Consider the following 22,731-nt stretch of genomic DNA (forward strand, 5'->3'; position numbering starts at 1 on the left):
GCTTACACTGAACACAGCTCTGGTTCCCCGGGCAGCCCTGACCCCTGTCGGTGAGGACTCCAGGGTTTCCTGAGACGTCCAGCCCCCACCCCAGGGCCCAGACAAGGGGGAGGGAGCCCTCACACTTAGCTTTTCTTGGAGAGAAGCCCAGGTGCCAGGAGCAGCTCTTCTGCCCCTCCAGCCCAAATGGAGGTCTTGCTGGGGCCAGGGCCAGGGTGAGTGAAGCTGACGATCTAAAGGAAATCGCACCTGCCTGGCACACGTGAGCTATGGTCAGCTAGCAGGTGCTGAACTCACTGAACGAACCAACCCCCCAACACCATTTTACAGAGAGGCCACGTGACGCACAGAGAGGTTAAGTCACTTGTTCAGAATCACACAGCTCAGACTCAGCAGAGTCAAGATTTGATCCAAGGTGGCCAGGCTCCGGGGTCTGCCACTGCCCCTCCACCCTCCACTTTGCCCTGAGGCTTGTTGGCTTGGCTTTTAAAATCCTCTCGGCACTTCCTTAGCTGCTTTCCCATGCCAGGAGGGACTGACAAGGTATTGTCCAAATACGAAACAGGTACCCATGCAGCCTGGGGAGCTGAGAGCATGCTGGGGGCGGGGGTGTGGAGGGTTGGGGGTTGGCCTAGGGGAGCCCTAGCTTGAGGCTCTGGAGGTCTGGGGTCTTCATCCAGGAGGAGGGGGAGGCCTGTACAGGTGAGAGAGCCTCCGGGATCCTCTGTGCCCCCCCCAGAGCCCCCAGCACCTGCTAACCTGGCTCTCCCACAGGTCTCCAGCCCCAAAGGTTTCACTCATTTAAATTTCCCTGGCTCCTGGCCACCTCCAGAGCTACAGGATCCCTCTTCCTTGTGTGTGCTGCCTTAGCTCCCCGGGCAGGAGACTGAGCTGGGCTTACTTGGACATGGGTTCAAATCCCAGCCCCGCCACTTCTGAGCTGGGTGGCCTTGGGCCAGTTGCTCGCCCTCTCTGAACCTCCACGGCCTCGTCTGGTCAGTGATGATAGCAGTGCCTACCTGGCAGAGCTGTGGTGAGGACACGCAGGGTGCCTGGCACACGCTGGGCACAATGAATGGGGCCCCTTAGACTCCAGCTTCCCAGGCTGGGGGCGGGGCGCAGGCCCTTTGACCAGGCCTAAATTTAGCCTCAAAGGAGTGGGGGCGCCAGGAGACAAAGCGCGGCGCCCGGCCCGGCGCCCAGGGGCGGAGCCGACGACAGGCAGGCGGCGGCGTCCCTGCGGCGGGGTCACCTTGGCCGGAGTGGCCGGCTGAGGGCTCCCTTGGACATACATGCCGGGTTCCTAGCAGCCGCGCGGTCCCCTGCGCAGCGTCTATCACCTCCCTCACTGCGGTCTGGGGAGGAGGCTGCTGGGGCCGGGGTGGGGGCGCTCGGAGCCTCCCCTTCCCAGCCCGCCTCAATGGGGTCGGGATACCAAGGTGAGCCTGACCCGGGGTGAAGGAGGTGGGGGGAGACGCTCGCCTGCTCCTCCCGGTCCCGCGCCGATGAGTGTTGGGGCTGCAAATAGCCGGTGGAATCGGTGAGTCACAGAGGCTGGAAATACTGCACCCCCTCGCCCCCACCCTGGGCTGCGGCTGGGCCCCGGGAGAGCGCCTGGCTCTCGGATTTCAGCAGTGCCGGGGGTGTCTGGGCCGGGGCCCTGCAGAGATGCCCCCCCCAGGATCCCTGGAGCAACTAGCACCCCCTCCCCTGCAGCCCTAGGTCCCAGCCGACGGCACCCCGGGGTGCGGCGCTCAGGTTCCCTGGGCCTTGGAGCCCCCATCCCATACAAGAAGCATTGCCAGAGGAGAAGGACCTGGTGCAGCCCGCCTGCCTGTGCCGCCCTCCACCCGGCACCCAGTAGCCAATCAATGTCTCTGGAGCTTGAAAGAATGAGAAGGAAGGGCAGGCAGGTGGACGAGAGGGTTTCTCGCCCATGTGGCCCTGGGATTCCTGCCCAGGAGGGTCAGGGGAGCCAGCAGAGAAGACCAAGGCATATCCGGACTCTGTGAGTGCTTAGCTGGACCTGGAGCCACCCGCAGCCCCCCCAGATCCCAAGGAAGCAGTGGCTGTTTATCCTGGGGTGTCCCTGCCCCAAGCTGAGAGTCAGGGGAGAGCTCCAGGAGTCTGGGAGACTTTATTGTGTGCACAGGTGACACCGCATCCTTCTCCCTCCCCACACCCTGTTCCCCTCCTCCCAGGACTCCAGAATGTCCAGAGGGAGAGATGTGGAGGGCAGAGGCTGGCCCTGCCGCTTGTCCTGGGAACCCCGGCCAACTGTGAGACGCCCCTACCCCTCACCCTGCATCTGTACGTGGGAGACTGAGCCATAGTCACTAGGGACAGCAAGGGCTCTGCAGAGAAGACTGACCTGGATGGAGGGCCGGGGGGGAACTCGGCTGGGCCGCTTCACCCCCCAGCAGGGCCTGTGGGGCGGAGGGAAGGGAGGTCACTCCTCAGTGCACAGAGGCAGGGGTGTGGACAGCTGGCGTCCTGGGTTCAGCCCCAACCTTCAGTGACAAAGCTGGCACTTAACGCTCAAGACCCAGTGTCCCCACTGATGAGAGCAGACATCGTAAGTCTGCTTGTAGAATGTTCTGATTTGACCTTGACCCATGGTAATGCTAGTGTCTGGAGGGCGGCAGTAGGTGTGTGATGGGTACACCAAACCTACAGATCAGGAAGGGAAAAGGATGGGGCCGTGGCCGCCCAGAGAGAAGCAGCGATCCAATCTTGAGGCCCCAAAGTCCCGTCCTGGGCTTGTTCCCACCGCTGCTGGGCGATCCTGTCTGCAGTGGGAGCAGCCCCAGGAGCCCAGGCCTGTGGGTGGAAGAGGGACCCAACCTCACCCCCACCTCTCCCGGAGGCACGTCAGGTAGCCGACAGCCGGAGTCTTGCCCATTTTATCAAGAACCAGCTGTACCGAGAAAAGCCCAACTATGTGTAGGTACAGCATGGCCCTGCCCTGGCGCAGCTGGCTGGCTGGGGGCACAGGGCGACTGGCAGCCTGCCAGTGGGTCTGGGGCTTAGAGAGAGGCCGAAGGGGGGTGTAAGGTCAGAGGTGGCTTCTCTCCTGGCCTCTCTGAGCAGTCTCGCTTAGATAGGTGTCTGTCCGTGACCTTCCGTCTGCCTCTTCTGCTCCCCTTGGCCAGGGGGGTCCCTGGTCACCAGTGCCCCTGCCCCTGCCCTGCAGAGACTCCACAGGTCAAAGGATTTGTCTGTCCTGCAGATTGCCAGCCGAGAGGCTCTGCTTGGCCCAACCCCTTTCCTTTGTCCACCCCAACCCCTCTGCCCTGGACTAAGTGAGAGAGGCCATATCTGGGATCCGGGAGCCCTAAGTGAGGCGGAGTGGAGGGCCCTGGCTTGGGGCTGACCCACCTGGGGTCTGGGGGTGTCAGGGGTCAGAGCGCCTGGGCCGAGATGTCCTGGGGGCTTCGTTGAGGGGTCAGGAGGGCGTCACAGCTGGCAGGGCAGTGGGGAAGGAGCAGGGAGGAGGGATGGAGCTAGGGAGCCCGTCAGATTTTGATCTCTGTCCGGAAGGTCTGCTGCACGTGCTCTGTGTGCGGGTGGCGCCGGGCCCGGATGGTCAGGCTGCCGTCCTCCCGCAGGGCCGAGGTCACCGACGTCGGGTCCACGTCCTCCGGCAGTTGGCACTTGTGAGCGAAGGTGTTCATGACGGTGCCATCCGCTGCCAGCTGGGGAAGAGGGGACAGGTCAGGGGGCTGCTCTGACTCCCCCGGCTCGTGTCAAGCCACAGCCCCTTTCTCCCCATTCTAACCCCGAGAGGGCTCCCGCGTGCGGATCGCCTCTGCTGGGAGGTGCAGAGGGGTGATCATAGGTGAACCAGGGGTTCCCAGAGGTGAGCAAGGGACTCAGTTTGAGGGCGGGTGGGGCTCCCAAGCCACACAAGAGGTGATGGTGCAGGGGACAGCCGTGCCCTCTTGGATGCCCAGACACATTGGGTGTCCATCCCTGGGCCAGACCGGCGGCCCCTCCCACACAGTCCAGCCAGCACATGGTGTCCAGAGGAGACTGGACGGTTGAGTCATTGTCACCGTGGTGGGGGCTGGTTCGTGCTGCCTCTGGTCCGGGGCCCACAGTCCTCAGCATCCCTGGCACGGGTGCCCAGCAGGCCAGCCTGCCATGCACTGGCGGCAGAAGCCAGGCCCTGGGGAATCAAGAGATGCTTGGGTGGAGGACCTGTGTTCTCAGAGCAGCCATGGCTGCAGCCGCCTGGGCCAGCACCCCTGTCAGGCCTGGCCGTGCTCTCCTCTAGGGTGGAGGCCCAGTGTGTCCTTCCTGGGAGCTCAGGCCAATGAGTTCGTGGTGCATGGGGCAAGAGTGTGCGGTTTGGTGTGTGTGTGACCCTGAACTGCAGGCTCCTGCCCAGCCCGGCTCCCAGTCTGGGGGCCCAGGATGGCTGAGGGCTTGAGGTGGGGCGTGTGGGGGACTCCTCCTCCTGTTGACAGGTGAGTCCCCACCTACCCACGTGCCCACTGGCCTGTCCCACTCCACAGCACCACCTCCCCCCTTCCTGCTCCAGCCCCCGCCGTGCCCCTCTGCTCCCATCCCCCCTCCCCTCCCCATTCTCCAGGTTCTCTCTACTGCCCAGGACTCCTAACTCTGGACCCTGGTGGCAGAGAAAGGCAGTAAGGGTGACGGCCCTTGGGCTCCAGGGAACAAGGTCTCCAGTCTGCCCCCAGGGAGTTGAGTGGGGCGGGACCCTGGTCAGCATCTGGGGTCCCAGGACGGGACACTGCGGGCAAGGGGCGAAGGAGTGGGCTCCCAGGGTGGGTGGGGCCAGGCTCACCTTCTCTGCCCGCACCTCGATGTGGTTGTTGGAGGTAGTGACAATGATGTCTTCTGGTGAGAAGTCCCTCACGTCCACTGCAAACTCATAGGCATCTCCGAGGGTCTTGATGTTGCCCTGCCCCCCGGGGCGGGCTGTGGGGAAGGGGGCCGTGAGCCGGGCCTGGGCAGGGCAAGCATCCAGAACGGAGCCGACCTCCTCCTCGGCTGTTGCTCCTGCGTCCCTCCTCCCCCTCGCAGGCCACCTTTGCCGTGGTGGGATGGGGCCTCACCCCACACACGTGCGGGCTGCATGGAGGGTCTCAGCCATCCCTGGCTGCCTGGAGACAGGGTGTGCCTCCTGCCCCGCCCCCTCAACCCCTCCAGGACTCCAGCTGGGATTAGGCCATCAGGAGCGTGGCTCGCTCCTGGGGCCACAACCGTGCCTTGCAAGCCCACCTAGTCTCACGGCCATGTCTGTCTGTGGCCCCCAGGCTGTGCAGGTGGGCAGCCACGATGCATTTTGGTGGCGTCCTGGAGCAGATGTCGCCGCCACGTGCACTCCCGCCCCTCCAGAGCCCTGAGCACTTGCCTGGGAAGGACAGGGCCTCCGAGTGGGGCCGCATGAAGGTGCCGAAATCCTCGGAAAACATGCTCAAGGCCTTCTCCATGGGTGGGTCCTGGACCGGGAGGGCGCGGGAGGCCGCGGAGGAAGACGAGGAAGAGGAGGAAGAGGAGTGGAAACTTCTCTCCGCTCTGAAGGAGGAGGAGGTCCTGTGGCTCATCCACGGGCGGCACTGGCCCTGTCCAGGCGGGCAGGGGCTCACAGGAGAGGCGTGTGGGCGCAGGCCTCCGGCGGAGCATGCTGGGCCCCGGCTGCCAGCGCTTTATAAGGCCTGGCTGCCCCTGGGCTCCCGGCCAGCCCCTTGTCTCTCAGCTAAATTTAGGCCTCTCCGTAGCCCAAGGGGGCTGGAAATCTTCTCCCGTGAGCCGGCCCTGCTGACAGCCGAGCACACGCAGGCTGCAGGCCGGAGGGCTGAGCTCACAGCCTGGCATTCCAGGCCCATTGCTGCAGCTCCAGGGGCCTCGGCGCTGCAGGGTTGAGGGTGGGGTGGGGGTGGACGCCGTCCCCTTGCCACCCAGACCCCCGTGTCTGCCCCAAGACCTTGGGGGTCTGGTGTTCCTTGTGTCTTCTGTCTCCACTGAGCCTGGGGCTCCTTGAGGACAGGGGTGGGTGGTAGACCCCTGTGGGACTGCTCTGTGCGGTGAGGGCCCCCTGTCCTCAAGGCCACTGATGTCTACACCCCATCCCTGAGCAGAGGCTCACATGGCTCCCAAGACAGGGGTAGAATGTGCAGCCCCCTTGCCAGCTCCCACGGGGACCCTGATTCCATCCCCGCCCCCCAACACAGACACACTTGGATTCTTTAGGGGAACAAGAGGAGAAAGCTGGCAGCTTGAGGCAGGGCTGGGGATTGGGCTGAGATCGGGCTGGGGCAGACTACTGGACTACTGGACTCGGTGAAGGGCTGGGAGGTCGTGTCCCACCCACTGCCGGCTCCACCCTGGGCGCAGAGGAGCTGCCTGGACCCGTGGTCAGCGTGATTCCCATTGGCGCGAAGGAGAGTTCCGGAAGGCGAATGTTCTAGCTCTGACTTTTGGGGTTCCTTCTGGACACAGCTCCTGGCCATGAGCTGCCCAGCACGTCCCCATGATGGCTACACAGACCAGTGTTTATGAGCAGGGCCTCAGCAGAAGGGAGGGGCTTGCCGTGCAGTGGCAGAGCCAGGGTTCAAACCCAGATGTGTCTGATCCAGATCCCTTTCAGATTCCTGGTCACTTGACCTTTGGTGTCTGGAGACAGTCTGGCTGGGAGGAGCCCAGGAAGCTCTTGTCTGTCCACCCAGTGCTCAGTGAACCCAGGCCCGACACCATTCCAGACGGGGGCAGAAGCTGGGGGAAGCCCTTCTGGGAGGTGGGCCTCTCTCTGCTCAGGTGGCAGAGTGTGGCCTCTCCCTTCCTCGCAGTTCCTGCCGATCCTACCCTTCCTTCCCAGCTCAGCTCATGTCACCCACCTTCACCGTGAGGCTTCTCTGATGGCTCCAGCCCACAGGGGGGCCCACAACGCAGACTGTCAGCGCCCACCACCAGGGGCAGCAGTATGCCCAGGTCCCCTGTGTTCTAGGACGGCCCCTCTCCCCTACCCAACTGACATTATTCCCCTGGGCAGGGGTGCACCTGTTTGCCCAATAGGCTTTGTTTGGACTGCTGCTCTCCTCTGATTCCCACAAACCCAGTCCCTGGGGGACTGCACTGAGGGGAAGTGGGAAAGAGCACAGGTGGGGACAAGGGACAAAGGGGGTTCTAGCAGGGCTGCTGGGAAGCCACCAGCACTCAGGTCAGAGGGAAGAGGGTGGGGGCGGGTGGGGGGCCCAGAGGGCCTCCAGGGACACAGGAGCCAGCAGCTAAATGCAGACACACGGTCATGGTGCCGAGGGCCTGAGTCACTGCTCCTGGATGCCTGATCCCTTCCCCACCCCGCCCACCGTGCCCCTCCCCCTCCCCCTGTCCCGAGGCCTCACCCACACAAATGCTGGATCCTCTGGCTCCCGCGGTCAGGTGGGACTTGGAAAGGTCATCTAGGTCACGCCCCTGTCTCCGGGCATGTGTCTCCCTTCAGAGCACAGGGCTAGAAGGCCTTGAATCCCACCTGCTGGGACCACCCCATCTCCCAGGGGAGCTTCAGCCAAGCACAGACTCTGCCCTCTGCACCCAGGGTTCTGATGTAGGTCCCGGGAAGCCAGCAGGAACCTGCTCCCCTGTGGCCCTGCACAGCCAGCCCCGAGGCCAGTGTGTGCACACCGCTTCAGAGCCCCGCTGTGTGCTGGGCTCTGCTCTGCGCTCTGGGACTGGGATGCCGAGGCACCGACAGGCCGAGCTTCCGGCCTCTGCCAGGCACAGAGCGGAGATGGAGGCCTCCGTGGTGGAGGAGCTGGGGGCGGGGGCAGAGCTGCCCTGGCATTGAACTTGCTCTCAGCCAACCGAGGAGGGAGGAGTTAGGACGGGCAGGAGGGGGTGAAGGCTTTGAGAGAGAAGGGCGTTGTGTTGTGCACCCCCCCACCATTGCCCCCTTCTTAGCTTCCTGGTAATCAGGAGGTGAGGGTGTGGTCAGGCAGGGCCAGCTGTGGGACTGTAGCCAGCAGCTGCCTGTGACGAGAGCCTGGTGTTTGGGTGTCAACAGAGCCAGTTACTCTATGACTGCACACAGTCAACAGGTAGGCTGGTCAAGGTGAACTGCATGTCCCCTCACCTACTCCTATTTTAGTTATTTATGTGTTTTTCATTTTATTTGAAAGGCAGAGGCATACACAGATCTCCCGTCTGCTGGTTCACTTTCCAGATGCCCACAACAGCCAGCCGGGCGGAGCCACACTGAAGCCAGGACACAGGAACCCAATCCGGATCTCCCATGTGGGTGGCAGGGACCCAAGGACTTGAGCAGGTGATGACCTGCTTTCTCCCAAGGTGCGCCATAGCAGGAAGTTAAATGGTTGGTGGAGCCAGGGCTTGAACCCAAGACTCTGATAAGGGACGACCCAAACACCTGCACCTGCTCCTGTGTTAAATTGGCTCGGCCAGGCCTCCAGGGCGGAGGGTGGCTCAGGGTCCCAGAGTTGAACAAGTCACCATGGGGCACCATGATTTGCAGAGGCAGCGTCCTCTCGGGGTGGGGTGAGGGGAACTGTCCTATTTCCCTTGCCCAAATCTTCCAGAGGTGGCATCAGGCACAAGCCCTCAGCTTTGCACCCCAATCATCGCCCTGATGATTGGGAGCTCAAGAAGCTTCCAGTAGGGGAAGAGCTGCCCCGTCTAGCATCTGGGCTCGGCCTCTGCTGTGTGGTGTTGGGTGACTGAGTGCACCTCTCTGATCCCCCGTTTGTTATCTGACAAACGGTGCTGTCCCTGGCTACAAGGTGTGGGAGGGTCAAGGGAGCTGCAGAGGCAGAGCTCCCAGCATGCAGCTGGCACCCAAAACCCACGTGTGCCTTTGCCACGAGCCCTGTGCCCATGCTCCTGCCCTCTGTCTGGGTGAGACAGAGTCCATGGCATTTATCCAGGGTCCCTGGGCAGAGCCACTGCCCCTTGGACGCTGTGGTCTGAGTGCAGTTTGCTGTAGGCCCCGGCACAAATTTCGAGTCCAAGTTCCTGCCAGACACTGAGGCCACCACCGTTGTCCTACCTGTGGGCCTCCTTCCTCCCACTGAGCAAGGTGGGCCCTGCAGGCAGGGCCTGGTGTGCAGGGTGCAGGCTTGGGGTGATCCAGACCAGGGTGGGAATCCTGGCCCTGCCTTCCGTGGCCATGACCTTGGACAAGCAGCTTCACCTCTCTCAATGACATTTCCTTAAAATGGGTTAATTCTGCCCAACTTGTTGGGTTTCTGCAAGCACCCAGTGTGGTCCTGGGAGGGCTGAGGGTCATGGCAGGCAGGGTCAAGGGTCACCCCGCTCACCTTTGCCTGTGTGTGTTCCCTGTTCCCTGCCTTTGCAAATGCCTTCCTTGCCAGCTCTGAGAATCCAGAGCCCTGAGCTAGAGCCCTGCCTCGAACCCCTCACTGTCTTGCTCTATGCACCTGCTTCCCCCTCCCCCACCAGGCCACAGGAGTCTGTGGAGCCGGAGCAGGACCGCCTCCCTGCGCTGCTCTGCCGAGTGGGGGAAGCCCCTGCTCCCCTCCCTCCAGGCAGCTCTGCCCTGCAAGTAATGGGCAGTTCTGGTTGGTTTGTCAAGGACATTCTTAATGACCAAGGTAAAACTAGGGCCAGGGTGGGGGAAGGGAAGGTTTTGATTGGTGGAGCACACACACCTTCTAGGTGCTCAGAGCTGGAAGCACACGGCTCTGCCAGAGGAGGCCAGCCTGGGTCCCAGCAGAGAGCGCTGACAGGTAAAGGGGTCTGGTGCGGGAGCGATAGGGGATCATGAACTTGGATGATGTTGCAGCAGGCAGCATTGGAGGTCAGGGGCAGGAGCCGGCTCCTCACCTTGACCCTAGAGGGATCTCCTTCTGGGCCTGGGGTTTCCTGCCTCTGTGGCCAAGGGGGCGTGGGCATGGGGACTCAGAGCTGTCCACAGGGACACGCAGAGTTGGTGGCTCACTGCGCTAAGAGAGCTCAAACCATAGAAGCAGCCACGTGACATCCCTGGGGGGTGGGCGACGTGAGGGGCTCACAGAACAGGGCGGGGGCTCTGCTCAAGGAGCACAGGGGAGTGGAGGTGACATCGTGACACACTCGCCTCCCCCCACACCTGGCACACGCATGCACGGCCCCTCGGGGACAGCCTTCGGCCAGCGTCTCCTCCTGACCCCGCACACGCACCGCACACCACCATCCCCTCTACCTGGGGGCAGAGCTGTGGCAGAGCCGGGAGGCAGGGAGCAGGCTCTGGTGCGGCTCACCGCAGGCCCTCTGTCAGTCTGTCTGTCTGTCCGTCTGTCTGTGTGTCTGTCTGCCCCACCAGGGACCCCATGGAGGAGCTGGTGGGGCTGTGTGAGGGCTCCTCTGGGAACCCGGTGGCTCTGCGGGAGCTGTGGGGCCCGTGTCCCCGCCTCCGCCGCGGCATCCGAGGTGAGAGCTGGGGCCCCTCCGCTCCCCAGAGAAGACCCTCAGGTGCCTTCCCTGGCCAGGGCTGCCCAGGGGCCCCCCTCCTGCTTTCCACTCCAGGGGACCTCACAGCCCAGAGTCTCAGGGTGGCAGGGAGGGAAGGGCTCTGTCTGCCTGTCCCTCTGTCTGGGTCACGTGTGGCTGGCGAGTGCCCTCTGCCATTTCATTACCCAGCTCAGCCACCCTTGCCCCTCACCCACCTGAGCGTGGGAGGGGTCCCGGGGTCAGCACCAGGCGAGCTGGAGCCACACAAGTGGCTGGGGAGCTGTGGACTCGGCACCATCCCTAGGAGTCCCAGCCCACATTGATCATTTTGGGACTTGACTTTCTAACCCTTCGCCAGGGGACAGAGATGGCAGGGACCCCAGAAAGAAGCCAAGCCCAGTCCCGGGGGCCTTGCTGGGGATCCCACGGTCCTAGTACGACGCAGAGGGCTGGCAGGACCCTGCTGCCCTGCTTGGGAAAGCTGTGCTCCCAGCGCCCCCTACCTCCCCTGCCCCCGTGGTCACTCTCCCAGGAGTCTCCCTGGAGGGGCAGAAATGGGGAAGGCAAACAGGTGCCACTCCCCTGTACCAGCCACGGCTCCTGTTCTGTGTGTGGCATTCGGGGTCATGCTGGACTCCACCACCCGCACCTGGCCCCCACCTCTCCCTGCCAGCGCCCTCCCTGCTTTGGGCTCATGCAGGCCTCCAGGGAATGCACTGGCCAGCCCCCTACCCACCTGGGCTGTGACCCGATGCCCCTGCCCAGGTGGCCTGGAGTGGCTGAAGCAGAAGCTGTTCCGCGTGGGTGAGGACTGGTACTTCCTGATGACCCTGGGGGTGCTCATGGCCCTGGTCAGCTATGCCATGGATCTTGTCGTTAACAGTGTGGTCCGAGGTAACCCCTGGCAGGCACCCATTCCCTGCTTAGGAACAGGGGCTCCAATGGGCTCTCAGCGTTGCTGCTTGGGCCTCCATGTAGAGTGGGGTAGTCGGAGGGCTCTGGATGGGGAACAGAGTGAGTCTGGTCCTGGCTCAGCTCCTGCCTCGCTGTGCGACCCTGAGCAGGCTCTGACCCTCTCTGAGCCCGAGTCTCCTCTTCCACACATAGGGAGCGAGCCCTCGATGACCCCAGAGTCCTGGCTGCTCTGGGCTCTGTGCCCGTCTTTGTGCCACTCCCACCCCCTATCCACCTGCTGCCCTCAGCTCAGTTACCCTGGGGGAAGGGGCTTGTGAGACCACCAGGCAGAGTGTGTCCCTCCATACCCTTCAGCACCCTCTCCACCTGAGGCCTTCCTGGAGGAGGGGGCAGTGGCAGGGAGAGTCTGAGCCTCTTTCTCTCCTCGGATCATCAAGAACCCTAGCAGGTGCTCCACACCCTGTCTCACTTCCTCCTCGGGGGTCTCTTTTAGCCCTCAGTGACCTTGTCACCAGCCCCTTTGACAGTCAGGGAAGGTGTTGCCCAAGGTCGTTGGACTAGGAAGCAGCTAGGAATCGGACCCCGGGCCCCTCTCCTGCCTCCTCCTGGGGGTCTGCCCCGGGCTGGGTAGCCCTTAGCCCCCATTCCTTCTCAGTAAGTGGGGACCTCAGTGTGTGGCCTGAGGGCAGCTCCCTGATGCCTGGCCGTCTCCAGCGCACAAGTGGCTGTACCGGGAGATTGGGGACAGCCACCTGCTCCGGTACCTCTCCTGGACCGTGTACCCTGTGGCCCTGGTCTCCTTCTCCTCCGGCTTCTCCCAGAGCATCACGCCCTCCTCGGGAGGTGAGTCCAGCGTCACCACGCCGTTTGGGTAACAGTCGTCGCTGGTCAAACCTTCTCCTGTCCATGGGCTGCCTGCTGCCCCCCACTTCACAGCCAGAGAAGCAGGCCTACAACAGGCATGCTGGGAGCCCAGAGGCACACTGGGAGACAGCCAATGCTGAGTCCTGGGTCACTGCTGGCTCCGTCTCTGTGGGCTGTGATAGAGGACTGGGGACAGGTTCCCTTTGGGCTGGAGACAAAGCCCAGGGCCAGGGATGGTGTGACGGTAGGTGCACAGCTCCCCCCAACCTCTCAACAGTCCCCCAACTCCAGGCCGAAATAGGGGACCCAGGGAGGGGTTCAGAGGGGGCCGTCAGTGTGTCCTGAGTCCCCTGTCTTTCCTTATGGTGGGCCAGGCCCAGCTGGAGGGATGTGGGTAGCTCATATCCTCATCTCAGCTTTATTTTAATTAATTTATTTGAAAAGCAGAGCTATAAAAGCGGGAAGGGGGTGCAGAGAGAGAGAGAGAGTGAGAGCGAGAGCGAGCGAGAGAGAGAATATCTTCCATCCACCTATTTACTTTGCAAATGCCCACAGCAGTTGGAGCTCGGCTAGGCCAAAACCAGGAGCCTAGAACTCCACCCAGGTCTCCTCCACTGTCTTCCCAGGCACATTTGCAGGACTGGGTTGGAAGCAGAGCAGCCAGAGCTCCATCCAGTGCTCCAGTATGATACGCCAGTGTCATAGGCAAGGGCTTAGCCAGCTGTGCCAGCCAGCCCCGAAAAAGTCCTTCTTCTTCTCTCTCTCCTCCCCGTCCCCCTCACCCTCCCCCCCCACCTCCACCTCCTCCTTCTTCTTTTAAGACTTATTATTTGAGAAGCAGAGTCCCAGAGGCAGAGAGAGAGGGAAACAGAGAGAGATCTTCCATCTAATGGTTCATTCCCCAAATGGCTACAACAACCAGGGCTGGGCCAGGCTGAAGCAGGAGGCTGCATCAGAAGTGGGACAGCTGAAACTTGAACCTGCGGGTCTTAGGGGATCAGGCACTGCAGGTGGCGTTTAACCCACAGTGCCACAAAGCCAGACTCTTCCTTAAGAGTTCTAATCTAGTGGTGCCCGGCTTGTCTCCCTGCCCACCCCCACCAAGGTTCTGGAGTCCCAGAGGTGAAGACCATCTTGTCGGGGGTGGTCTTGGAAGACTACCTGGACATCAAGAACTTCGGGGCCAAGGTGGTTGGCAGCTCCTGCACCCTGGCCTCGGGCAGCACCCTCTTCCTGGGCAAAGTGGTATGGACCAGACCGGCAGCAGCGCCCACACCCGCCTCCCACCCCCGCCTCCCTATGGCTGGGCAGAAGGGCTCAGCCAATCCCTGCCTTGGGGAGCTCAATGTTGGGGAAGAGGAGGTCCCAGCTCCAGAGGGGGACAAAGGCCATCTCAGGCCACCTTGGCATCTGGGGAGGTGGGGGAGCTGGGTGTGGGGGATGTTCCCTCTGCTGCCCTCAGACTGGGCTCAGGGATGGACAAGGAGGTGGGGAGAGGTAGCTGAAGGGGAAGAAGGGGCGGGCCGCCTCTGTGCCCCCTGCCCTGGGCCCACACCTTGCCTGGCCACAGGGCCCCTTCGTGCACCTGAGCGTGATGATTGCAGCCTACCTGGGGCGCATGCGCACCAAGACCATCGGGGAGGCAGAGGTAACGGCAGGAGGGAGGAGGGGGCAGCGCCTGGAGGGATGGTGGGAGGCAGGGCCCGGCTCTGAGCCCTGCACCTCCACTCCCCCAGAACAAGAGCAAGCAAAATGAGATGCTGGTGGCAGGGGCGGCGGTGGGCGTGGCCACGGTCTTTGCAGCCCCCTTCAGCGGTGAGACCCTCCCTTCCCACCTTTTGTCTGCATCCTGGGACCCCCACGTGCCCTGCCCTCTATGGCTTGGCCGGCCACCCAGGAGAGACCTGAGGAGGCATCAGGCTGTGTCCAGATCTCTGCTGTCCTGTGCGGACACCGCCACCCCAGGGCGGGGCCTCAAGTGCTAGGGGGTCACATTAGTCAGACGTGTGCAGAAATCCCATCTCCAGTGTGGCCCGGCCAGGGGGCCTGGCTGCCGAGGCTGTAAGACTGGGCCACCCCGTCCCCACCCTATGTGTGAGGAGGGCACAGTTCTAGGGTGCGACGGTGCCCTGCTAGGGGAGTCCACCCTACTCACCCTGGGCTCAGGACCCAAGGGAAGGGGTGTCCCTGCCGGTCCAGGCTGTGGAACAGAACAGGAGGGGCCTCAGGGCCCTGAACCATGGAATGAGAAGGCCTGAGCCCAGTGCTGCCCCCAGGCGTCCTGTTCAGCATTGAGGTCATGTCTTCCCACTTCTCCGTCTGGGATTACTGGAGGGGCTTCTTTGCCGCCACCTGCGGGGCCTTCATGTTCCGGCTCCTGGCAGTCTTCAACAGCGAGCAGGGTGAGCCACGTGGGTGCCTGGGTGGGGGACTTCCTCTTCCCTCCATCGTCTCCCCCTCCCCCCTCTAACCATCCCTTCCTCCCTGCCCCCTCCTCCCCAGAGACCATCACCTCCCTTTACAAGACCAGCTTCCCGGTGGACGTCCCCTTCGACCTGCCGGAGATCTTCTTCTTCGTGTTGCTGGGGTGAGCAGGTGCCTCGGGCCCCAGCAGAGCCCCTGGGCTGGGGAGGGGTGTGGCCTCACTCCTCTCATCCCCAGGGCCATCTGCGGCGTGGCCAGCTGTGCCTACCTCTACTGCCAGCGCACTTTCCTGGCCTTCACCAAAACCAACAAACTCATCTCCAAACTGATGGCCACCAGGTAGGCCTGGTGGGGCTGGGCTCCCCCACAGACCCTTAGCCTCATGGAGAGAAAGCCCAGCCACACATGAGCCCCTGTCCACTCGCTGAACCCCAGCCCCTGCTTAGCCTCACCCCGTGGGAATTGCGTTCCCTCATCTACACCGCCTGCTCCCTGGCTGGGCCTCCATCCCCTCCTTTAACCCCTCCTCTCACTGGTGCCCCACCCCCTAATTGTCCCCTTCTCCCCAACCTTGATGCCCCTGGCCTGGCGTTGGCCAGCCCTCCTTCTGTCCCAGCTAATAACCCAGCCCTGCCCTGGCCTGGCCAGCTTTGGCCGTCCCGCCAGCCTGCTGCTGTCCCTAACTCTCATTGGCCCTGAACCCATTACACTGACAGTGGCAGAAATGTCTCCAGCGTCTTCCCTGGAGGTACCGGGGACACGGCCCTCTCCCGTCCTGCCTTCTCCCCTGGGGAGCCTGGGCATCAGCACACAGGGTGGTGGGGTCTGCTCTTGTCTGGCTCGGCCCCTGTCTCCCCTCCATGCAGTGGGGAAGTGGAGTCAGCCCTGGATCTTCCTCCCCATCCCAACAGCAAGCCTCTGTACGCAGCCTTGGCAACCACGGTTCTGGCCTCCATCACCTACCCCCCTGGAGTGGGCCGCTTCATGGCTTCTCGGGTGAGCTGAGCCTCGGGGGCGATGGGAGTTGGGACCCCAGGTTGCCCCTTAGTGACCTCTGATGGTGTCTGCCACCCGTGAGCAGGGAGACGCCAGCCTGGGCAGCATTTGCAGGTGGGGAAAGGCAATGCGGGAGGTCACAGCCCTCCCCCAGGGTCCCAACTGGGGGGGCTGAGTGGGACTGGACGTGGCCCCCGGAGGGGCTGGGTAGCAGGGGCTGGAGGTCTGGTCAGGCCCTGGCACAGACCCCGCCCCCAGCTGTCCATGAGGGAGCATCTGGACACGCTGTTTGACAACCACTCGTGGGCGCTGCTGACCCGCAACTCGTCCCCACCCTGGCCTGCGGAGCCCGACCCCCAGCACCTGTGGTGGGAATGGTACCACCCCCGCTTCACCATCTTCGGGACCCTCGCCTTCTTCCTGGTTATGAAGGTGGGCACCCAGGGCCTCTGGGGGAATATAGCTGAGACCCGCTGGGGTCGGGCGGGGGTTGCGGCACGGAGCCGGCCCTTCCACCCACACTCCCTGACCGCCTCTTTCCCTCGCCTCAGTCTTCTCATCTTTAAAGTGGGGCAGCTACTGTTTCTACCCCAAAGGGAAGGCTAAGGAGTAGGACAGCATTGGCTCGATGCCAGGCCACAGCGAGCGCTTTACCAGGGGAGGGTCCTGGCCCTGTCTGTGCAGCCCCAACCCCAGACGCCGGTGCTGGGTCACCCCTGGCTGCCCTCCTGCCCGCTGCCTTGTCTCCCCTTGCCTGTGTCTTGCCGGCTGCCTCTCACTTCTGCCCCGCCCCTTCCCGCAGTTCTGGATGCTGATTCTGGCCACCACCATCCCCATGCCCGCTGGCTACTTCTTGCCCATCTTCATCATTGGTGAGTCTGGGGTGCTGAGAGTTGGGGAGGTTCAACTTCGCTAGGGCAGATCCAGAGACCTGCGTCACCTGCTACCTCCCAGGATGGGACCGAGATTGTCCCCAGAATGGAGGTCGTGGGGGTCCAGTCTGCACACTGCCCCCTCCTCACTCTAAGTCTGTGTCCAGGAGCTGCCATCGGACGCCTCTTAGGGGAGGCCCTCTCCGTCGCCTTCCCTGAGGGCATCGTGGCTGGAGGTGTCATCAACCCCATCATGCCTGGTGGCTACGCCCTGGCAGGTGAGTGGTCAGCTCCCAGCTGGGCGGGCTGCACGGAGAATCGGCTGGCAGTGCTGCCCGTCCGTTCCCTAAGCCCCGTCACCCTACAGCTCTTGTCTTGTCCCTGATTCCCTATCCCCTAGCCTCTCCCTCCCCTCTCAGCCAGCTCGGGAGAGAGGACACTTCCAGCCTGCACAATTCCCCCCCTAGCCGTGGACCGTGGCCATGCCAGCCTTGTCCTCTACGGGACAGCAGGCCCTGGTCTCAGGTTTTCTGCCCTGGCTGTCCCCCAGGGGCTGCGGCCTTCTCAGGCGCGGTGACCCACTCCATCTCCACGGCGCTGCTGGCCTTCGAGCTGACCGGACAGATCGTGCACGCCCTGCCGGTGCTCATGGCCGTGCTGGCGGCCAACGCCATCGCCCAGAGCTGCCAGCCTTCCTTCTACGATGGCACCATCATTGTGAAGAAACTGCCCTACCTGCCATGGATCCGGGGCCGCGTCATTGGGTGAGAGGATCCGCCCTAGGCCAGTGGGCGTGGACAGTGGGGTGCACCCCCAACTGGACTAGTCACCAGCCCTTCAGGCAACCTTGGATAGAATCATCCCTACAGCCAACCTTGGATAAAGGGCACTGGGAAGTCTGATGCCACTGCCACTGGTCTCCACTCTCCACAGCAGCCCGCTTGCCCCATGAGGAAGCTGGACTCAGAGAGTGGCTGGGTCTTGCTCCAGGCCCCCTGGGAGTGAGCAACAGACATGACAGCCCCCTGGCCTCTCCCTGTCCTTCCTGGGACGTTAGGAGCTAGAGATGGAGCCGAAGGGAAACCAGCTATGAGGTCCTCACTGGACCAGATCCGGCCGGAGCCGCTGTCGGCCCAAAGAGCAGAGCTAAGAGGCTCCGCGAGGCCCCGGGTCCGAGGCCCAGCTGTTAACACAGGCAAGCTGCCACCTGGCTGCAAACCTCAGCTTCCGCACCTGTAAATTGGGCTGTGACTCAGTGGCTTTGACACTTTCAATCCCCCTCTGCCTCCCATGTATGCTGCAAATGAAATTCCCCAGGGAGACCAAAGAGCAGCTTGTCCCAGGGAGCGGGGGCTGGGACTCAGATCTGGGCTACGCTGGCCCCAGGGTCCTTTCCAGGAACTCTCATCCAGGAACCTCTTTGCCCACCCTTGAGGACCAGGGGGCCTGGCCAGCTCACCTCCCTGGGTACCCTGCTTCGTCCTGGACCTTGGACCCAGGGCCTGATGGGAGCTCCTCTGCCCCCAGCTCCCACCGCGTGATCGTGGAGCACTTCATGAGCCGTGCCATCAGCACACTGGCCAGGGACGCGGCCCTGGAGCAGGTGGTCAAGGTGCTGACCTCCACGGACGAGGCCGAGTACCCCCTGGTGGAGAGCACAGGTGCCCAGCCCGGGGGGAGGATGGTGGCCGGGACTAGGGCTTCCCCTGCCTTCATCCCAGGGTCCAGAGGGTCAGGCCCAGGAAAGGCAAGCAGAGCGCTCGGCCTGCACCTGCATCCAGGCCCGGATGTCGACGCTGTGTGAGCCTAGGGGAGCGTCTTCCCCTCCCCCTCTCCCATTCTTAGCTCCCTCATCAGCAGCAAGGAAACAGGCCCTCCCTGCCTTGGTGTGGGTGACACATCCACCTGGAGGTGACAGTGCTTGTGGCCTCTGACCCAGGCCGGGGCTACTGCTGGTGGGGACACCACTAGGGTCTTCCAGAAGCTTCCCTTTGAGATTTCCCTCAACCTGCACAGCAGTGGAGGTCACCCTTTTGCCCACCCCTGAGAGCCAGAGCCACCTAGGAGCTGCAGAACTCAGGACACCACTGCTCCTCCGTGGTTGCCTCACCTGCACATAGGGATCCGTACAGTGTAGCGTTTCCAGAGGGCCCCCCGAAACCCCAGGCAGGCCCCCCGCCAGCCTGTGGCATCATGCCTTAGAACTCTCCCCCTTAGGCCGGCGCCGCGGCTTACTAGGCTAATCCTCCGCCTTGCGGCGCCAGCACACCGGGTTCTAGTCCCGGTCGGGGCACCGATCCTGTCCCAGTTGCCCCTCTTCCAGGCCAGCTCTCTGCTGTGGCCCAGGAGGGCAGTGGAGGATGGCCCAGGCCTTTGGGCCCCGCACCCGCATAGGAGACCAGGAGAAGCACCTGGCTCCTGGCTTCAGATCAGCACGGTGCGTTGGCCGCAGCGGCCATTGGAGGGTGAACCAATAGCAAAGGAAGACCTTTCTCTCTGTCTCTCTCTCACTGTCCACTCTGCCTGTCATAAAAAAAAAAAAAAAAGAACTCTCCCCCTCAAAAGTTGCTGCCCGTGCGTGAGCCGCCAAGGACCTCGCCTCCTGGAACAAAGGCGGTATCGTCCTCACGCTCAGCTCTCTATTGAGAGCCACAGGAAGCAGCGAGCTCCGAGCAGTTCAGACCTGGGCTGTGGGGCCCACTGCCCACCCAAGACAGCTTTCCTTATTTTATTTATTACTTACTTACTCGTGTATTTATTAAGATTTATTTATTTATCTGAAAGAATTACAAGGAGAGGGAGAGAGAGAGAGAAAGAGATCTTCCATGTGATGGTTCACTCCCAAATTGGCTCTAACGGCTGGGTTGAGCCAGGTTGATGCCAGGAGCCAGGAACTCCATCTAGGTCTCCCATGTGAGTGACAGGGACCCAAGCACTTGGGCCATCTTCCACTGCTCTCTCAGGCCCATTAGCAGGGAGCTGGACCAGAGTGGAGCAGCCAGGACTCAACGGGCCCTCCTAAGAAGTGCTGAGAAGGCTCAGCTTAACCCTCTGCAGATAACGCTGGCCCCAGCTTTGTTCTAAAAGGGCAGACACATGTGGCCAGCGCTGTGGCATTGCAAGTTAAGCCATATCCCATAAGAGACCCCAGTTCGAATCCTGGCTGCTCCACTTCTGACGCAGCTCCCTGCTAATGGCCTGGAAGGGCAATGGAAGATGACCCAAGTGCTCAGGTCCCTGCACCCATGTGGGAGACACAGAAGAAGCTCCTGGCTGCCAACTTTAGCCTGGCCCAGCCCTGGCCATTGCAGCCATTTGGGGGAGTGAACCAGAAGATAGAAAATATCACTCTCTCTCCCTCTCTAACTATGCCTCAGAAATATAAAAATAAATCTTTTTAAAAAAATGAAAGGGGTGGGCACATTTATCTGTCTTGTCCCGTTTTTCTTTTACTGGGCAGAGGGCAAAGTATGTAGCTGGCCCCTCCCACCCAAACACAGGCGACCTCCCTGTCTGCCGGGAGAAAGGGCTGATCATGTACCGACTTCCCCGTCTCCATCCTTACCCAGTGATGGTCAATAACTACTGCTCAGCTTTCGTACTGTAGTAGGTCTTATGGGACTCTTAGGATGCTGTAAAGTATATGGAGGGTGTGCACAGGTTCTGTCCAAACCCTGTGTCATTTTACCTATGGGGCTGGAGCTTAAGGGGGTTTGGAATTGGAGGTGGTCCTGGACGGACCCTCTCAGACACTCAGGACAGACGCTGTACTGACAACCCCAGTGCTGCACACAGGAGGACGCTAGGATGCAATGTCTCCTGGGTTCCTTCCAGAACTGGGCTGAGCCAATGCTGACACCCAGATGTCCCCAGGCAGGTGGCCCTGCAGCATGGACAATCCCCACGGGAGCAGACTGCCCCTTGGCCCCGCCTACCACACCTCCACATTGGATGCTCAGTGACCCTGGGCATGACAATCAGCAGCTCTGTGCCCCTGAGGCTCAGTTTGCTGTCCTGTCCAATGGGTGAGAGTTGTTCCAATGGACCCATAGGAGAGACAGGGCAACCCCAGCATGTGGGTTCTTGGCGCATAGTAGGTGCTCCGTAGATTGAGTTATTCTGCATAATGCACCTCTCCACCCCTCCCTGTGCACCTGCTAGAGTCGCAGCTCCTGGTGGGCATCGTGAAGAGGGCCCAGCTGGTGCAAGCCCTCCAGGCCGAGGCACCTGCCAGGGCTTCAGGACAGCAGGTGGGTATGTGTGAGGGTGGGCAGCAGGGAGGTGAGGGGAGAGGCGGTCTGGAAGGGACTGCCCGGGGACAGGGGGCTGGTGCAGGTACCCATCTCCCTGCCCCCATCCCCAGCGCTGTCTCCAGGACATCCTGGCTGGGGGCTGCCCCATGGAGCCAGTGACCCTGACGCTGTCCCCTGAGACCTCTCTGCACCAGGTAATGGGGAGAAGTCAGGAAGTGGAGGTTTGGGCGTCAGCCAGGACCCTGGGGCAGAGAGCAAGGGCCGGCAGGGAAGGAGGGCTCCAGCCTCCCCCACTACACTGAGCTGCTCTGCTCCCCCTGGCCTGCTTCCTCATTGGCAGACTGTGCACAGCAGTGCCCATCCTGTGCTCCGACCCCCAGGGTGGTTGGGGTGACCCAGAGAGACTACTAGAGGGGTAGAAGCGGCACACAAACTCTATGGGGTTTTGGGGGTAGACATTGGGTACAAGTGTTGCATCGCCACACATGGGAGTCCCTTTCCCATCCACTTCAATCTCCCTGTGTGATCGCAGGCACGATACCGACCCTGTGAGGACAGAGCCCGGCTCTCAGGTGGGCCAGGGGCAGAAACAGGCCAGGCAACCTGGTGTGGGCGCACACTCTCTACCTGAGTCCTTCCACCCAGGCTTGCACAGCCCTTGTGTGGTCTCTGGGGCCCCCTGGTGGTCATAGTGAGCATTGCCCACAGGTCCCTGGCTCCTGGCAGAGATTTAGGGGTGTGGGCCAGAGGGGTGGCTGGGCGCCCCGACCCTCCAGTGTTTCCTGACAACCCCCTTGCAGGCACACAACCTGTTTGAGCTGTTGAATCTTCAGTCGCTCTATGTGACGTCCAAGGGCAGAGCTGTGGGCTACGTGTCCTGGGTGGAGGTACCAGGGGGAGTGGGGGTGGCGTAGGGGACCTCAGAGAAATCTCTTCCTTTTTTCATTCTTATTTATTTATTGTTAAGCCAGAGTGAAAAAGGAAGAGGAACAGGGCGGGGGAGAGTTTCCATTCACTGGATACTCCCCAGCATGGCTACAAAATCCAGAGCTGGGCCAGGGTGAAGCTGGGAGCCAGGAAGTCCACCAGGGGCTTCCATGTGGGTGGGCAGGTACTCAAGACTTGGGAGGTCACCTGCTGCTCCCCAGGCACATCAGCAGGAAGCTGATCTGACGCGGAGCTGCTGGGGCTCGAACCAGCTCTGTGACATGGGACACAACACTTGCTCCCTTAGAATATCAGTGCCTCCCCTTCCTGGCCGGGGGGCCCAGCAGCCTGATTGCCCCGACCTGGTTTTGTGGCCAGCAGCCTCGCTGCCACTCCGTGGTGTCAGTGATCCCATCTGAGCAATGGGGAGGCGCCACCCTAGCCATCACCGAAGAATCCAGCCCTGGGGAAGTCAAACGACCAAATGACGGTGGAGCCCCCGCTCTCACCTGCCCTGCAGCCTCCCTCCCCATCCCCTGTGCTCTGTTCTAGCTGGAGAAAGCAATCTCTGCCCTGACAAACCCACCAGCCGCCAAGTGAGCTGCCCCGCACGAGGAGGCGGGACACCCCTGCCCTGGTGACTGTGGCATCCAGGAGCCGGCGTCCCTTCTCCAGTCCCGACCGTCCCCACCGCTCCATCCTAGCTCACCTGCTCGGCGTGGCAGCAGCCCTAACCCAGGCCCAACAGGAGCCCCACTTTCTCCCCGTGCCGTCTTGGGGGACACCAGATCCTGCCTTGAAGCACGGAGCTCAGAGTGCAAGAGGGGGAGACCAGACCAGGGCGGCGCCCAGGGAGCAGGTGCTCGGCTCATGGCTGCGAAGGCCATCGGGCGCCGTCGGCAGGGGCAGGCCTGGAGGTCCTTGGGGATGGGCTGAGGTTCCCGAGAGAAATAAAGCTGAGCTCTCCCTGGAGCCGCAGCTCCTCCCTCACTTGAGCTCCAAGGGGCATCGTCCATGGGGCCTGTCCTGGCTGGGCGGCAGCAGGTGGA

The 22,731-nt window shown here is 62.3% G+C and overlaps 2 protein-coding genes across 2 annotated transcripts; one reads left to right on the top strand and one right to left on the bottom strand.

The window, feature by feature from the left end:
* The first annotated feature begins 1,354 nt into the window (after positions 1-1,354).
* On the top strand, positions 1,355-22,504 carry LOC133760568 (chloride channel protein ClC-Ka-like). The gene is made up of 20 exons (XM_062193103.1): positions 1,355-1,540; positions 10,304-10,410; positions 11,197-11,325; positions 12,061-12,189; positions 13,316-13,455; positions 13,781-13,858; positions 13,947-14,025; positions 14,487-14,612; positions 14,713-14,797; positions 14,872-14,973; positions 15,546-15,630; positions 15,889-16,062; positions 16,433-16,502; positions 16,670-16,780; positions 17,053-17,266; positions 18,030-18,163; positions 20,664-20,752; positions 20,866-20,949; positions 21,556-21,642; positions 22,235-22,504. The coding sequence occupies exons 1-20, from the start codon at positions 1,506-1,508 to the stop codon at positions 22,280-22,282; spliced, it is 2,106 nt and encodes a 701-aa protein (XP_062049087.1). The 5' UTR covers positions 1,355-1,505; the 3' UTR covers positions 22,283-22,504.
* On the bottom strand, positions 2,115-5,650 carry HSPB7 (heat shock protein family B (small) member 7). The gene is made up of 3 exons (XM_062190493.1): positions 5,381-5,650; positions 4,811-4,944; positions 2,115-3,695 (listed from the first exon to the last, which is right to left on the bottom strand). The coding sequence occupies exons 1-3, from the start codon at positions 5,571-5,573 to the stop codon at positions 3,516-3,518; spliced, it is 507 nt and encodes a 168-aa protein (XP_062046477.1). The 5' UTR covers positions 5,574-5,650; the 3' UTR covers positions 2,115-3,515.
* Positions 22,505-22,731: the final 227 nt, after the last annotated feature.

The sequence above is a fragment of the Lepus europaeus genome, chromosome 5, assembly GCF_033115175.1.
Source record: "Lepus europaeus isolate LE1 chromosome 5, mLepTim1.pri, whole genome shotgun sequence".
In the NCBI taxonomy this organism is placed as follows: domain Eukaryota; kingdom Metazoa; phylum Chordata; class Mammalia; order Lagomorpha; family Leporidae; genus Lepus; species Lepus europaeus.

What these genes read in the sequence shown, in the direction of transcription:
- LOC133760568 (XM_062193103.1), top strand. Translation starts at nt 1,506, where the DNA reads ATGAGTGTTGGGGCTGCAAATAGCCGGTGGAATCG. An exon ending in CGTTAACAGTGTGGTCCGAG is followed by an intron (nt 11,326 to 12,060) that starts GTAACCCCTGGC and finishes GGCCGTCTCCAG; the next exon opens with CGCACAAGTGGCTGTACCGG. An exon ending in CCCTCTTCCTGGGCAAAGTG is followed by an intron (nt 13,456 to 13,780) that starts GTATGGACCAGA and finishes GCCTGGCCACAG; the next exon opens with GGCCCCTTCGTGCACCTGAG.
- HSPB7 (XM_062190493.1), bottom strand. Translation starts at nt 5,573, where the DNA reads ATGAGCCACAGGACCTCCTCCTCCTTCAGAGCGGAGAGAAGTTTCCAC. An exon ending in GGAGGCCCTGTCCTTCCCAG is followed by an intron (nt 4,945 to 5,380) that starts GCAAGTGCTCAG and finishes CCTTCCCCACAG; the next exon opens with CCCGCCCCGGGGGGCAGGGC. An exon ending in TCGAGGTGCGGGCAGAGAAG is followed by an intron (nt 3,696 to 4,810) that starts GTGAGCCTGGCC and finishes CCTCTTCCCCAG; the next exon opens with CTGGCAGCGGATGGCACCGT.